At 43.2% G+C, this 15,400-nt stretch overlaps 1 protein-coding gene across 4 annotated transcripts; it reads right to left on the bottom strand.

The window, feature by feature from the left end:
- Positions 1-402: 402 nt before the first annotated feature.
- Positions 403-14,859, bottom strand: LOC127595440 (6-phosphofructo-2-kinase/fructose-2,6-bisphosphatase 1-like). 4 transcript variants are annotated; one of them, XM_052056948.1, is made up of 14 exons: positions 14,508-14,859; positions 11,227-11,352; positions 10,970-11,066; positions 10,833-10,899; positions 10,667-10,741; positions 9,793-9,849; positions 9,577-9,698; positions 7,523-7,730; positions 7,293-7,439; positions 6,026-6,130; positions 5,358-5,487; positions 5,210-5,272; positions 3,117-3,181; positions 403-2,171 (listed from the first exon to the last, which is right to left on the bottom strand). In XM_052056948.1, the coding sequence occupies exons 1-14, from the start codon at positions 14,581-14,583 to the stop codon at positions 2,112-2,114; spliced, it is 1,398 nt and encodes a 465-aa protein (XP_051912908.1). In that variant the 5' UTR covers positions 14,584-14,859; the 3' UTR covers positions 403-2,111. The 4 variants fall into 4 exon arrangements, with proteins under 4 accessions (XP_051912908.1, XP_051912909.1, XP_051912907.1 ...); XM_052056949.1 differs by lacking the exon at positions 14,508-14,859 and adding an exon at positions 14,133-14,467; XM_052056947.1 differs by lacking the exon at positions 14,508-14,859 and adding an exon at positions 12,393-13,220.
- Between the last annotated feature and the right edge of the window lie 541 nt (positions 14,860-15,400).

The following is a 15,400-nucleotide window of genomic DNA, read 5'->3' as shown; positions in this document are numbered from 1 at the left end:
CAAAGTATTGAAAAAAATAATCTCAAAATATTCCGTTTTGTTCATAAAGCACAAGAAGCCAAGGATGGTTTTTTTCCTTGATTTTATTTTTCCATGACTTAGTTACATTTTGTAACACTAAACAGTACAACCCATGTCAACATTTTTATTTGACAAATTCTTCCTCATAAGGACAAACATTTGAACAAACGACATACATCTTTATGACCAGAGAAGGGGACCCTCCCCCCACCTGCAAAGGGGCATCGTCGCAGTTGTCATTATTGCACCACCCCCCATTGTGTGTCTCCAAAGTTTAGTGTCTATGTCTAATGTCTATACTACAAAGCTATACAGTGCATAGACAATTCTATAAGAATTTGGCATTCATGTCAGGCATTGGTTGCTTTTTCCAAGGAAGTGATGCCAGCTGCAAGCATTGCGAACTGTCCACACTGTTTGGGTGTGGACTCCAATTTAAGATTCAAATAACTGTGCTAACAGTGAAAAATATTTGAACAGTTTGACGGAGATGACTCCACTCCAAGATTCCTCTCTCATTTTTTTCACACCGCGCGTCAATCACTCTGCTCGACTAGTTGGCTTAGTATTGCGTCAACAGTCCACGTTGGTTGAAAGTGCACATAACGATAAAGTAATGAAACTGCTACGTAGATGAAACAAAAATCCGAACACTGAATGACAATAAGGGGCGGCCCGGTAGTCCAGTGGTTAGCACTTCGGCTTCACAGTGCAGAGGTACCAGGTTCGATTCCAGCTCCGGCCTCCCTGTGTGGAGTTTGCATGTTCTCCCCGGGCCTGCGTGGGTTTTCTCCGGGTGCTCCGGTTTCCTCCCACATTCCAAAAAAAAAACATGTGTGGCAGGCTGATTGAACACTCTAAATTGTCCCTAGGTGTGAGTGTGAGCGTGGATGGTTGTTCGTCTATGTGTGCCCTGCGATTGGCTGGCAACCGATTCAGGGTGTCCCCCGCCTACTGCCCGGAGACAGCTGGGATAGGCTCCAGCACCCCCCGCGACCCTAGTGAGGATCAAGCGGTACGGAAGATGAATGAATGAATGAATGACAATAATTATTATTGCAGTAATAAACCCATTGATTAGTCACATATTCCCTGAGCATCCATAAAGTAGATCATTGAATATGATTCAATGACTCGAATTTTAAATTCTGTGCATTTTGTGACATGTCCTCATGTTTCATAAATCCTATCCCGGAAACTATGTCTTTTCAATTTTAGCTACTTTACATAATCCAGCCTTCAAATTTTGTTTCAGCCAGTTGTGCCAGGAGAGGAAGAAAAAATGTCCCTTTTTTTAAACCACACAAACTCCAAAGCAATATCATGTCTGCGCCAAAAGGTAAGCGGAACTGCAGTGGCGGATTCCAAAACCAGCATATCCTCTACTTGGTGAATCCACAGCACTAATTACAATGAATTACAACCCTTACGGGCAAAATACAATAAAATCCTAATGGCCATTTAATCAATGGAGTGTCTGCGGTTAAATTGGCCAATAACGGCTTTTGAAACTGTCATAGAGAGGAGAACATGTACTCCTAGGTCTCCAATTATAGATTATTTCGACTCACTTAATTTTTTAATAGGCACTCATGGGGTCAGAAAAGTCACGAAATACGCAGAAATAAATGATGAAGCCCTGGCTTCATCGCAAGGACCCAGCTCTACCTTTACCAAGTTTCACCAACCACAACTCGGCTGTTAAAATAGATTGCCCTACTTTTTAGCGGTAAGTAGAGCTGCTGTGTTAGCACAGATCAGTGATCTGACATTATAAATGTTTGCTTCTGTTATCATGTTAACAGAAGTGCAGAATGACACAATTTCAGATAGAGGCAGATGACAACGTTTACTTACTTGTGTATGCTGTCCATCCATCTCATTTGATGGGTGGGCAGCAAATGCAGAAAAAAATGATTTGTTTACAAAAGTAAATTCTCAAATGTATGTCTGTTGTGCTGTTGGGCCATGCCTCTCCATCAACACACCTGATAAGATTTTGATTAAAATGTAATCGCTTCCACACACAGTCTGAGGAATCAAACCTGCTACTTGGTGGGGTTTTTTGTTTTCATTTTTTGTGTGGTGGTCTAGATGTGCGCCGGGACAGTCTCTAGCGCTTCTTCTGGTTCTCTATCCACGTCCACGTTCTGACAAAGAGAACACAGTGTGACGTCCGGCTCAAGTGTGCAAGCGGAACTGAAACACGCTCACTAAATGGGCCCTACTTTTGAAGCTAACCAAGGAAATGATTCAAGATAAAATCAACATTGACCTTGTGGAAAAATACTGATCGCTCATGATTTACTTGCATTTTCTGGGTGAATTCTAGCGAGACAGTCTGAAATGCTTTATGTGGTTGTAAAAAAGCTTCAAGTTGCTGATTGTCAGAAAATGGCAATCAATTGTCAACAAAATTCACATTCTCATCTCTACTCATGCCCTCTTCAACCTCTAAAAATATCAAAACAATCACCACAGTATTTAGGATTTAGGAAGTGAGCATCTATGGAGAGGATTTAAAATCGGTAACAGGTTGAGATGTCCACATAGATTTTTGGTCATAACTGATTGCAGTTTTCTGACATCAAGTAACGTTAAGCTTTTCCATGGAGAGGAAAACACTTAATGTCCATTAAATCCAAAATATTGGGGCAATTGTTTTGATATTCTCAGAGATTGATGTGGTCATAGGTAGAGAGATGTGCACATGAATTTTGGTAACGATTGGTCGTTAGTTTTCTAAAATTAAGTAACTACGCTTTTTTTCGATAGTGAACACGTGTCTATGGGGACAAAAAGGATCATTGCCTATAAAATCCCAAATATTGTGACAATTGTTTTGATATTTTCGGAGGTTGCAGTGGGATAAGTATAGATGTGCATGTACATTTTGATAATGATTGATCATAATTTTCTGATGATAATTGAACATTAAGCTTTTTAAGCATTTTATACTGTCCCTTTATACAGTAGCTCAACAATTACACATTGTGGAACCATAATTACAATTAAGATTGCCACAAACCTACTTGTCTCGTCACCTACAATGAAAAGCTGAGACTGTTTTGCATTTCACAAGTGTTTGCACTCACCTCAGGCTTATCACGGTGTGTGTTTACAGCCTCAATGTTCAAGAAGACCGACTCCACTTTACATCCTGTGCCGCAGCCACATCAGAAGCAAAACAAACAGAAATTAAAGCAGCAATTACCAATCAACCCCTCTTTATTGGACAATCCTCCAAATGATCCTCTGACACATGTAAGCAAAAAGTTTGCTCATTTACCCCTTTTTTCACAAATTGGGGCTCATTTTGATGAATTCCTCACGGAATCTGAAAAAAAAACCTGCTTCAAATCAAAATGGCCAACTTCCTGTTAAATTTAAGGCATCCGCGTTTAAGACTTTTTTAAAACATCCTGTTGTAATAGATATGTTCACCTAATTTTATGATGATTACTCAAAACTTGTAATAAGGGGAAAAAAAATAAGAAAACAATTGCCCTTTGGAGCATGTTGAGGCCCCCAAAATGGTGCTTAATTCACACTTGTCAACAATTTTTGACTACATTTTTTAAACAGCATTGCAATTTACAATGTTCTTGATTTTTTCTCAGATTCAGAATCTGCCCTTGTTTTTTCTCTTCCACGTCAGATTTTCATGATAATAATGCAGTCGCAATAGTATAATATGTCTTATATAGTAATATATTTGTAATATTTATGAATTACGTGTTAGATTCAGTAGCGAGTGGAATTGTTTTCATAAACGTCATAGTTATAAATTACAATGAATGGTAAAATCCATAAATTTAAATTTTTAAAAAATAAAACTATCTTAAAAACCCAATGGACTACAAAAAAGGACACATAAAGCCATATCTGATCAACATTTTCTGCTGCCCAGTGTATTAATTAAGGCTGACTGTCACGTCCCGTGCCCGCCAGCAGGTGGCGGGCTTTTCCCTCCGCCAACTGCACACCTGTCCGTAATTTCGGGCTGATTATCTGCCTTTATTAAGAGGCTCCGGCAGTCCACTCACTGCCGGAGAATTCCATGCCGTGCCATTGTTCTCTCGCGCTATTTCCTCGATTGTTAACTACTCGTTGCCTTCTTGCCGTGCGGCCATCACTCTTGTTATTCGCGTTAGTCTCTAAATTGTATACATATTTATTACCTAAACAGTACTTCCTCGCACTTTGTTTTTTTTTTTTAGCGAGCGTTTTCGGTTGTTTTCCTTATTTCCTGGTCCTTATTTGACCAGCGCTTTTTGTTACCGTTTCCCTGTCGGGCTCTTTCTGTTAGTCATTAAAGACTCTTGTTTTTCTGACAAGATCTTTCCGTGTCTGCTTTACTGGGAATCCACCCCTTTATTTTGTTCTGTACGAGGCGATCTATTCATCGCCTCGGGCAGAACGTGACACTGACAGCAACAACGAACGCGTCCTCGGAACTACTTTTTCATGGGAATCATCATAACGATCGTCAAGGCATCTATGTTAAATGGCAAAGCCAGTAAAGCTTTGTAATTTAGAATCCCAAATCTGTCTAAGATACCTGTTTAGCAGTGCCGCTCAAAGTAAGGCTCATTTGATTCTCTTCCCACATTCAAATCACATCTCAAAACCCACCTATTTAAAATTGCATACTCAGTTTAATTTCATCTCTCCTTTTATTATTTATAATTTTAGTTGTGGTTTTATTGTTCTTGTTTTGATTGTAAAGTGCCCTTTAGTGTTTTGAAAGCCGCCTATAAATGAAATATATTATTATTATTAGTATTATTATTAGGGTGAATTTCCAAGAAGGAGTTTGTCAAATTATGAGCCCTGAATTCATAGAAAATGTCTGCATCAAACCCAAATGGCTGAATTCCTGTTCAATGACATGCATGCGCCCTTGAGACGTTTCCATATATCCAATTATGAAGCACATGAGCAGCCAGTTTCATGTCACTTGGTGAAACTGGTGTTGTGGACTTATTTTCTCAAAATTTCCAGGGGGAGCTCAGCCTTCAAATGGCAAGTCATTCAATGGAACGATAGTAGACAGTGATGCAAAGGGCACAAAATAGATCAAGTACTGTAAGAAAAAAACAAATCAATCAGCATGACAATGGTAATGGTAATCATATGAATAACATTATCAAAAATAATAACAAGAAGAAGAATATCTGTGACTGACCGTAGGCAACTGGGGTGAGTTTGAGGACCGTGTGAAGGGGACACTTGAGGTAGGGCAGTTCCACTGACAGACACAATACATATCATATTAATTATGAATAGCACAAGCGAAAGGACGATGAGTAGCATGATACATGATACGAGCTCACCTGCACTTTTGTCCAGGAAGTATGCCAGCAAACATCTCATGACAGCCTGGTGGCAGATGACCAACACGTTCTCCTGCCTCTCCAGCTCCATGATGACGGGCTCCAGACGCTGGACCAGGTCCTCGTAAGACTAGTGAACACGAGGCATTACAGGTTTGTATCACAGGGCATACTTTGAGTAGGTGTGGCTTAAGGTTCACATTCGGGGTTAGGCTAGGGGTGTCAAACTTATTTTTGTTGAAGGCAACTACATAGTTACGGCTTCCATCATTGAGCAGTTATGACAGCGAAACCAAATAAATGTTAAGTTGTCCCGTCATATTATTCCATCATATACTCGAAAATTTAATGGCTTTCAAGTTCTGAAAGCATAAATCAAAGTTAAAAGTTTGTTGAATTATTCTTCAAGTTATTATAAAAAGCGAACCAAATAAACTTTTGCAGAATCTCATCGTTGTTATTTATTACACACAACAATTAAAATGCTGGGACAGATTTTAGCATGGGTGATGGAAGTTGACATGCATGATTTGTTTTCACGGGCCACATAAAATGATGCTGTGGGCCAGAACTGGCCCCCAGGCCTTGAGTTTGAAACAGGTGGGTTAGGACAACAATTCATTTGTCTTTGATCAAATATCAGAAAAAATTGTGAAAACAAGATTCACCTCTCCCTTTGGATAGCGGTAGCGATACTTGTCTTGGTCTCGTAGTGCAAACTCTTCAGGATAATTCTCCTGAATTTCTTCATAGGACATCTCCTCACACACACCCTGAAACACAACGTAACAGTGCTATAAATCTAACAAGTAGCCATTTTAGTTTCAAGTGGCTATTTTAAGGGCATTCGGGTTGAGGTGGATTCTTCCAAGAAATATTAGTCAATTGTTACCAGACTTGAGCCACACCTATTTGACAGATAGGGGGCGCTAACACTTTCATGTGGGCGGAACTGGAGGCCAAAGTTTGAAGGCTAGCCTTGACACAAAAACAACGTGTACTTCTCCTTCAGAGCTTGACTGAAAGTCTTCCGTGTGATGAGGCGTTCACAGGCACCCCCTGCTGGCAGAAACGGATCGATGTACAGTGCAATCCGCTTAATAGAACACCATTGGGCCAAAGCGCTTCTGTTCTACTAAGCGGAGTTTCTATTAACCGGAGACACTTTATTAGGTACACCTTCAGACACGTCGACGACCAAGTTATGCACGCAGAAAAACCCCTGCTGACGAGTTAGAAGAGATATTTCGACTGTGGACGTCCATATCTTTAATCAAACAACAAAACAACAACTTTAATCAACTTCAGTCAAACATCTCAAATCACGAGAAAATTTTCGTTACTTTTGTCTGGAAACAGGAGTCCGTAATTTTGCGGTTGACTTCCCTCTCAATGCGCTGGATAAGAGGGAAGTCCTGGAAACCGCGGGCGTACCTTCTGAGAATCCGGCAATGCATCGTATCGTCTGAGTATGTCCTTCTTATAGCCCTCGTCTCTTGAATGAAGTTGAAGCCATTGTGACGTGCGTGTGTCTATGTGTGGAGTGACGCGTGCTACCTGTTACTGTATACGGCTAGAACTACTGCGTTTTCTCGCGATAGTGGTACAGTATCGCGATAGCTACACTTCGAAAACCACTAGTTTACAATGTTCATTGCTTACGGCCTGTTCTATTAAGCGGAGATCTGTTCTACTAAGCGGAGTATCTTTATAGGAAATTGCATTAGGCAAATCCGTTCCAGAGCCTTTTGCTCTATTAAGCGGATTACTCTATTAACCGGTGTTCTATTAAGCGGAGTGCACTGTAATAACTCCCGTCCTAACACTGCTCTGTTGACTCAGCAACACGTATATAGCAGTTAAAACAATTCAAAAGTTTGCCTGTAGAGTTAATATTGATTGAAGAAAATTCCCAAACCGGCAATGCGCACTCACAGCGTCAATCTCATTGAGAGCCTTCCACTGTTCGTAGGCGACGCCCAGAGCTTCAGCTGTCTGGATGGTCCTCTTCATGTGGCTGGTCCACACTTTTAGCTCGCTGATGCTCTGCTTGTGCACGTAGGTTTGCAAAGCGCTGGCAAACTGGGGACGACAAACGACGCAGTGTTAACGAGAGAAGCCGAAGCTACCATGCCACGGCGCTGCCCCGCCACGCAGCTCCTCACCTTGGCGCCGCGAGCCGACAAGCCTGAGTCCCCTCCGATTCGGCCCACCAGGTTAAGCTCACTCTCGCCGTGGCGACACAGGTAGATGGAGCGTGGTGTGACATGGATATTCATGAGGTAGTAAACGATTCTGCTCTGGATGTGGTCCTGCACGTGGTTCACCAGGTATCTGCTGCCCACGTTGAAGATCTTGATGTAGGACAAGTTTCTGTATTTGTGGGAAGCAGGGGAAACAAATCGGGCCACGTTTATATCATCAGCAAAAACGAAAATCACACAGTTGGGAAGTTCCAAGAAAAATGTCTCGAAAGACAACAAAACTGAAGGGTCAAACTCAGGTCAAGTATCTTGTAGATAGAAAGCATCTATGCATTGTCCATGTTGTGTATGTATAGTCTGCAGGATTCATGTCCTGTAAAGATGATCTGTAGTCGTTGGGCCTAATTTACTGTGATCCCAGACTGCTGACGTCGAATTGAGTGCTGTTCGCTCACTTAAAACAGATTGCGCGCAGCAGGTATAAAAGTGGTGGAGATTTAAAAAGGGGTTTGCGCCTTAGGTTGCTTCGATGGGTTTTGCCATGAGAAGTTAAACCACGGTTAAAGTTGAAGTGATGGAATTGGGAGTGAAAGTGGAAGAAAACACACTTATTGAGCACACCGAAAAAACTGCAATGGAAGTGGCCAGCATCAATTGCCAGTTTACTGAAATGACCCCAATGCTCAGAAAAGCAGCGATATAGCATGACACCTTCTTGTAATTGGCTCCAAGTCAGCTTTAAGATCTTTCAGAAGCCCAAATATGCAAAGAAGAATATTCGCTATGTGACGATAAGTTGTTTCTGGTATTTCAAAAAACACAAATGTCTCTCTATCTTTGCTCATTTTACCTCCACCTCCTCCTTGCCACATCTGCAGTCATCATTACGCACAGTTCTGCACCGGTCGTTCGGAGGCGGTATTTAAAGATAGAAAATTAGCCTGCATAATAAGATCTGTTTCAATCGTAAATGCTTGAAGTATCCATCCATCCATTTTTCATCGCTTATCCGGGGTCGGGTCGCGGGGGCAGCAGCTTTAGGAGGGAAGCCCAGACTTCCTTCTCCCTAGCTACATCTTCCAGCTCTCCCCGGGGGATCCCGAGGCGTTCCCAGGCCAGCTGGGTGACATAGTCTCTCCAGCGTGTCCTGGGTCTTCCTCTGGGTCTCCTCCCGGTGGGACGTGCCCGGAACACCTCACCAGGGAGTCATTCCAGAGGCATCCGAATCAGATGCCCAAGCCACCTCATCTGGTTCCTCTCGATGTGGAGGAGAAGCAATTCTCCCGGATGACCGAGCTTCTCACCTTATCACTAAAGGAGAGCCCGGACACCCTGCGGAGAAAACTAATTTCGGCCGCTTGTAGCCGGGATCTCATTCTTTCTGTCACGACCCATAGCTCGTGACCAAAGATGAGGGTTGGAACGTAGATCGACCGGTAAATTGAGAGCTTCGCCCTTTGGCTCTGCTCCTTCTTCACCACGACAGACCGATACAACGTCCGCATCACAGCAGACGCTGCACCGATCCGCCTGTCGATCTCTCGCTCCCTCCTGCCCTCACTCGTGAACAAGACCCCAAGATACTTAAACTCCTCCACTTGGGGCAAGATCTCCTCCCCGACCCGTAGGGGGCACTCCACCCTTTTCCGACTGAGGACCATGGTTTCAGATTTGGAGGTGCTGATTTTCATCCCAACCGCTTCACACTCGGGTGCGAAATGCTCCAGTGAGAATTGGAGAGCCCTGCTTGAAAGAGCCAACTGTACCACATCATCTGCAAGAAGCAGAGATGCAAGACTGAGGCCACCACAACGGACCCCCTCAACGCTTCGGCTGCGCCTAGAAATTCTGTCCATAAAGGTTGACTTGAAGTAGTCCGTCACTTTTGTTTACGTGTTCAATGTAGACCATGTAGTCGATGTGACTCGTGGTCTAGAACGCTACTGTATGTCTATATACCGCAGTTATCCCCTGCGTGGCTTATGTATGTGAGTGGAGTGAAGGAGTGACACTACCTGTCCTTGTTATCGTCCAGTGCCACATATGTTAACTTGTAACATTCAATCCTCTTCAGAAAATCAGCTACAGCCTCGTCCTTGTCACAACCAATGTAATCGGGACTGCTCAGCTTCACTTGCTAATTCAACAGGATGAAAAAAAACAGTGGTCAGTAGGTGTGGTTTTGAATTAACCTAGTTTTGATACAGATCGCGCATGCGCACACACCCTACCTTAATATTTTCAGCAATGATCTCTGGATCATCACAGATGGATTCCACAAAGAAAACCTGAACCGACATGAGGTGATAAAAGACAAATATTATTATGAATAAAATACACAATAGATTTCTGTTATTCTTTGTAACTAATAGGCACCAGAATACTTCTGGGTGGCAGAAAAGTGATTGCCTACCTGAAACAATGATGGGGATGTGCAAACACATATACGATACTCCAAGAGGATCAGATTATCATTATTATTATTTAAAAATTTAATTAATCCAGCGAAAATTGTGGGTAACGACAATAAATGAGGTGGATTTTGTAAATATTGGATCACATTTTTTTTTAGCTACATAAAGTTAGTGTAATTCAAGGAACACACAGATTGCTACTGCATGAGTGGCTAATAATGATCAAGTGTGAGAGACACCCTCTCATTTAACTGAATGGACCGACGAGGTGCGGACCGCCGGAACATTTTTACCACAATCTTTGCTATTTTATCCACAGGATATGAACTTGTAAATATGGTTACGTTTTGTTGTAAAACAATATTTGTGAACCATATATACTGTATGGCGCACGGCTGTGTCTGGCATTGGCTGTGTGTGCGTGTGCGTGTGTGTGTGTGTGTGTCTGTGTGTGTCACTAGCTTACTCCCGCCCTCCGTCTGATTATTGCCATGTGGAAGAATTGGATGTAGTTAGTTGGCTTGAGCTGTACATGCAGGGCGAGCGTGGAAAGCCCACCACTGATATCGTCTTCATTTTCAATCGAGATTTCTTAAGCGGAGATATCGATACGATCACGATATATCGCCCGTGCCTAGTGAAATGTCCTTCATGATGTCTCTAAGGTTTTCAGCAGCAATGAAAAACAAACCTTGTAGCCGTTTTCCTTCGCAAAGCTGAGAATGAGCTCTCTGCGTTGTGGTGTCGTGTTGGTGGCATCGAAAACCTGAAATGAACACATCATGATTTGCTGAAATAAATCATTTTGACTGTCATCCATGTTGTCCAGGTGGTTGGTTCATTTCAAGGGTTCTCACCACCACTTGGCCCTGCTCGCTGGTGAAGTACTCGCACACATCCTTGAGCGCAGCGATGGCGCACGCCCTGTTGGACATCGCAGTGACAGTATGATTAAGTTGTGGCAGGAGAGGAAAAGGTTTTATGTTCATCGTACTTCCGGATTTTCATGGCCTCGGCATTGTCAGGTTTGAAGAACTCGAAGCTGTTGTAGGAGCGTGTCGCGTCACGACGGTACTGTCCCACGTTGAACACTGTTGGAGAAAGACGGCAATGCACTCATGTAACTACAAACCAATTAAGATAAATAAACTAATAAAAATGTAAACTGAATTCCAGTATATTACTTGTGGATCAATTTGAGTAGAGCTAAGCATTTGAGAATCTTCGCACGTTGGAGTCGTGATGCGATACCTTTGGTTGTGACGCCAATCCAGTTGAGGTACCGGGTAAGTTTCTTGGAGATGTACGTTTTGCCTCGGGCGGGCAGTCCCACCATAACTATCATGGTGGGTGAGTTGGTAAATTGCGGTACCGAGGCTGAAAAACAATAACAAAAATGATTTTGCCATCATCACGTCAGCAAACTGGTGAAGGCCAAAAGACTTTCTATAACTCGGTGGTGGCCTCGGCCATCCATTATGGCATTGTCTGCTGGTCAGGCAGCATCTCAGCCCGGGACAGAAAGAGACTGGAGCGACTGGTCAGGAAGGCCAGTTCTGTTCTGGGTTGCTCCCTTGACATTCTGGAGGAGGTGGGCAACAGAAGGATGCTCACTAAGCTAAAAGCTATGATGGCCAGTCCCTCCCACCCCCTCCAGCCCGCCCTGACAGCACTTGGTAGCTCCTTCAGCCAGAGACTGTTACACCTGCGGTGCAAGTAGGAGAGATACCACCGCTCGTTCCTACCGACTGCTGTCAGGCTGCTGAATAAAAATAACAACAATAATAATAATAATAATTAAATGATTTGAAAGACAATTGTAAATAGCACTGCGATTTATCCATTTTGTGTTCATATTGCACTTAATTGAACGGTGTTTGTTGTTGTTTTTTTCCTTCTTTCTTCTTTCTACCTACATTCTTGCTGCTGGAGGCTGTAAATTTCCCCAGTGTGGGACAAATAAAGGATATCTTATCTTATCTTATGAGATAAGACCGACAAAAGTCCATTTCTTCATGGAAGAGCTGGTTCATCACAGAAAGTTAGCAAAGCGCTGTGCTGACAGTTCGTTTTGTTGTTATAAATGATTTCTAAAAGGAATATATTGAAAATGTATTAGTGTTAACTTGTCAAATGTTTTAAATGTTGTTTTTGTTGTTGTTGTTGTTTTTAAGTATTTAGGTCAAGGACCTCTTTATCCAAGTTTTGAATATTGTCATTTGCTTTTTCTTTTGATCGAAAGGGAAAAAATAGATAAAAATCAGAAATCAGATTTAGGGGGAAATTATAGTTGCCCAGTGATCACCTCGGGGGTGAATGACCGGCAGGGTGCCCTGCACGCGCCAAGGAACGCCACATATGGCACATAAATGCACATGCAAAACCATGCACACAAGCCGACAAGTTCCAGTACTCACATCCTCGACGCTTGCTTAGTCGGTTGGGAACCCATGGCACCCACGTTTTTTCCAGTCGTGTTTGAGTGAGTGGGCTCTGACTGTGGGACATGGCTGTGGCTGTGTGCGTGTGAGTGTGTGTTTGCAGACATTGCAGACTTTTAAAGTCTCTCATGAGAAGGGGCGGAGTCAACCAAGCATCTGTTTGGCTGATGGCAAATGATGGAGCGTTGCTGATTGGACGATGACACGAGCCGGAAGAGCTCAGCCACAAGAGGCACACAGAGACGAACAACCACGCACGCTCACACTCACACTCACACCAAGGGACAATTTTGAGTGTTCAATCAGCCTGCCATGCACGTTTTTGGAATGTGGGAGGAAACCCACGCAGGGATGGGGAGAACATGCAAATTCTACACAGGGGGGCCGGAGCTGGAATCGAACCTCTGCATGTGAGGTCGAGGCGCTAACCACTGGAACACCGGGCCGCCCCTAATGAGGATGTTTCAAATTTATTTCGTAATGCATTTTGTTTTTCATTTTCAATGTTTGTTTTTTTTTGTTTTCATTAACTACAATAACTTTGGTTGCTCGTAAAATTCTGTTTCGGCATGGACTCACTCATGAGCATTTTCTGAATACCAAAAGTGATGAAGCATTATACAATTGAAAATCCATTTACCAGTTTAGAATCATGATTGACTTGCCGAAGAAAAATGACATTGCCAAGTTGGGTGCTGGAATTTCACACTTTTGGGGTTGCTACCGTTTTGTTTTGTTTTTTTTTAATGAAGGGAAAACCCTAAAAATGAGGATTTCGCATATGTTGTAAGAGTTCCTTTGAACATAGATCTGTCCAAAGTCCGGCCCGCGGGCCAAATCCGGCCCGCGGTCGAATTTCATCCGGCCCTCGGCCCCTGTCATAAAATCAGTGCCGTTTGGCCCGCAGGTTGGGTGCAATGGAACACGTGTTGCATTGACTGAGGTCTCGTAGACTGGGGAGTGATGTTTCATAGAGTACTGCTTCCCTCTAGTGGCTAAATGAGTAATAGCATTCACTAAATGAGTAATAGCATTTAGACACTAGAGGGCATCACTCACGAGTTAACAAGACATCACTCCGTGTTTATATTGACTGATATGTCATATTTCAAATGATCCTTGCAGTTGTGGATATGTGTATTGCTTGTTCATTTCCCTGTTGTTCGAGTCAAAGGTTTTGTGACTATTGAAAAGTCATGGTGATACATTTTGTTTAAAATCAATCAATTTGCACTCAGGAGACTTCTGTTTAAGAAAAAGTCAAGTGAATAAGCAGTTGCATGTGATATACCTGTTTCAAATGAACCAAAAGAAATTCTTAAGATTGTTGAAATTAAAATAAAAATGGAAATGTGAAACAGACTGGCTTACTAAAATTTGTTGAACAATATTGTTGTTCAATGTAAAGAATGTCAGCCAAGGTCGGCCCCCCGACATTTTACCACATAAAATCTGGCCCCCTTGGCAAAAACTTTGGACACCCCTGACATAGATGTTGATCTAACCTAATGCATCAGATTACACGGATTCAGACCTCAGTCATGTTCAACCATTTGACCCCTGCGGTGGCCCACATTCAATACGACAAATCCCTGACACATGACGTCACGCACAACGAGTAGACTTCCTGAAACGTCACCTCAGGTTCACGTGTGTGTCTATGTGCGTGCGCGCGTGTCCACGCGTGCGTGTGTGTGTGTTTAGATGGACGCTCACCTGTGCTTTTGCAGCGCACGCGGCGCAGAGGAGTAAGGTTTTTCTTATTTCTCACGGGTTCCATGAGCGACTACAACCGGGGTCCAAGTGGGCGCGTGCTTGCCTCGCCACGGCCACGCAGCCCCTCACAATCCACGCCCCTGAAACCCAGCCCCCACCATCTCACCCCCGGGCGGTCCCCACGGAGATGCCGTGCACGCGCGCTATTCCACGCGTAGCCTTTCTGAGCAATGATGTCAGCCAGTGACGCCACTACACTGCGCACGCGCACTCCGGACAGAGGAAAGGCCAATTGGCGATGGGCCATGTGTTTCCTGTTGTGCAACCGAGCGGTGAAGGATGACGTGTCCGCGTGTGCATGCATGAGTGCCTCACCATATGGACGTTGAAAGCGGAGCCTTTTCCCCACTGGTGCGCCCCCACCGACTTGAGTCATCTCAGTGGGCTTCATCCTCTCCCAAATGTGACTCCCCGACGGAGCTTGTGAGCGTACGCGCTTCGCTAGCGTTTATCCGGATCACTTTTTGTCCTGGCAGGCTGCGTCGTCGACGAAGGAGTCGGGGATGGTTTCGCTTTTTCTCCTCGACTTTTCAGTCTTCCGCCGCGCCCTCGGCAGGGCGCGTGCGCGAGCATTCAAGCAAACAAACAAACAAATAAGCAATTTGCATTCTCAACTAGGCGCCACATTTTTAAAGGGACATGACCCAATTTGCCCCTTGTAATCTTCACACCAATTAAACGTAACAACTATGGGTACGCCTGTAATGCCATGGGAATTGAATTATTTTTTTAAAAGTCCTCATTACGCTGTAAAAGTCAAAGTTCAACGAAGAACGGCTTCAAATTCGGTATTACACTTGAAAATATACATCTTTCGTTTCTCAAGACTCAACTCAAGAGGACTACATATTTTCTTTAAAAATATGCATTTTATTAAAAAAAAAGGACTATTCCGATGTTGATACGTCTTTTTCCTGTATTCTTGCAGGCATGTGTTTATGTTTGTGTTAACACCGCGACAGTCACCAAGTTATTCACTTTTGATTTATCTTGCAGCAAATTACACAACATTATTATAGTAATACTTAGAACTAACCAATAACACTCATCTCTGATTAAAATGTTTCGTCAGCATTTGTTAACCGATGTTTTCTTGGCTGCTGTTCTTGTTACAGCGTAGACACTACCATTCAAGCAGCCAAAAGTTTGGACACAGTTTTTCATTCCATATCACAAGAAAGTTTTTTCAAAACTGAATCAAAGGCACA

The sequence above is a fragment of the Hippocampus zosterae genome, chromosome 2 (genome assembly GCF_025434085.1).
Source record: "Hippocampus zosterae strain Florida chromosome 2, ASM2543408v3, whole genome shotgun sequence".
In the NCBI taxonomy this organism is placed as follows: domain Eukaryota; kingdom Metazoa; phylum Chordata; class Actinopteri; order Syngnathiformes; family Syngnathidae; genus Hippocampus; species Hippocampus zosterae.
This window is presented reverse-complemented; position numbering and strand designations above follow the sequence as displayed.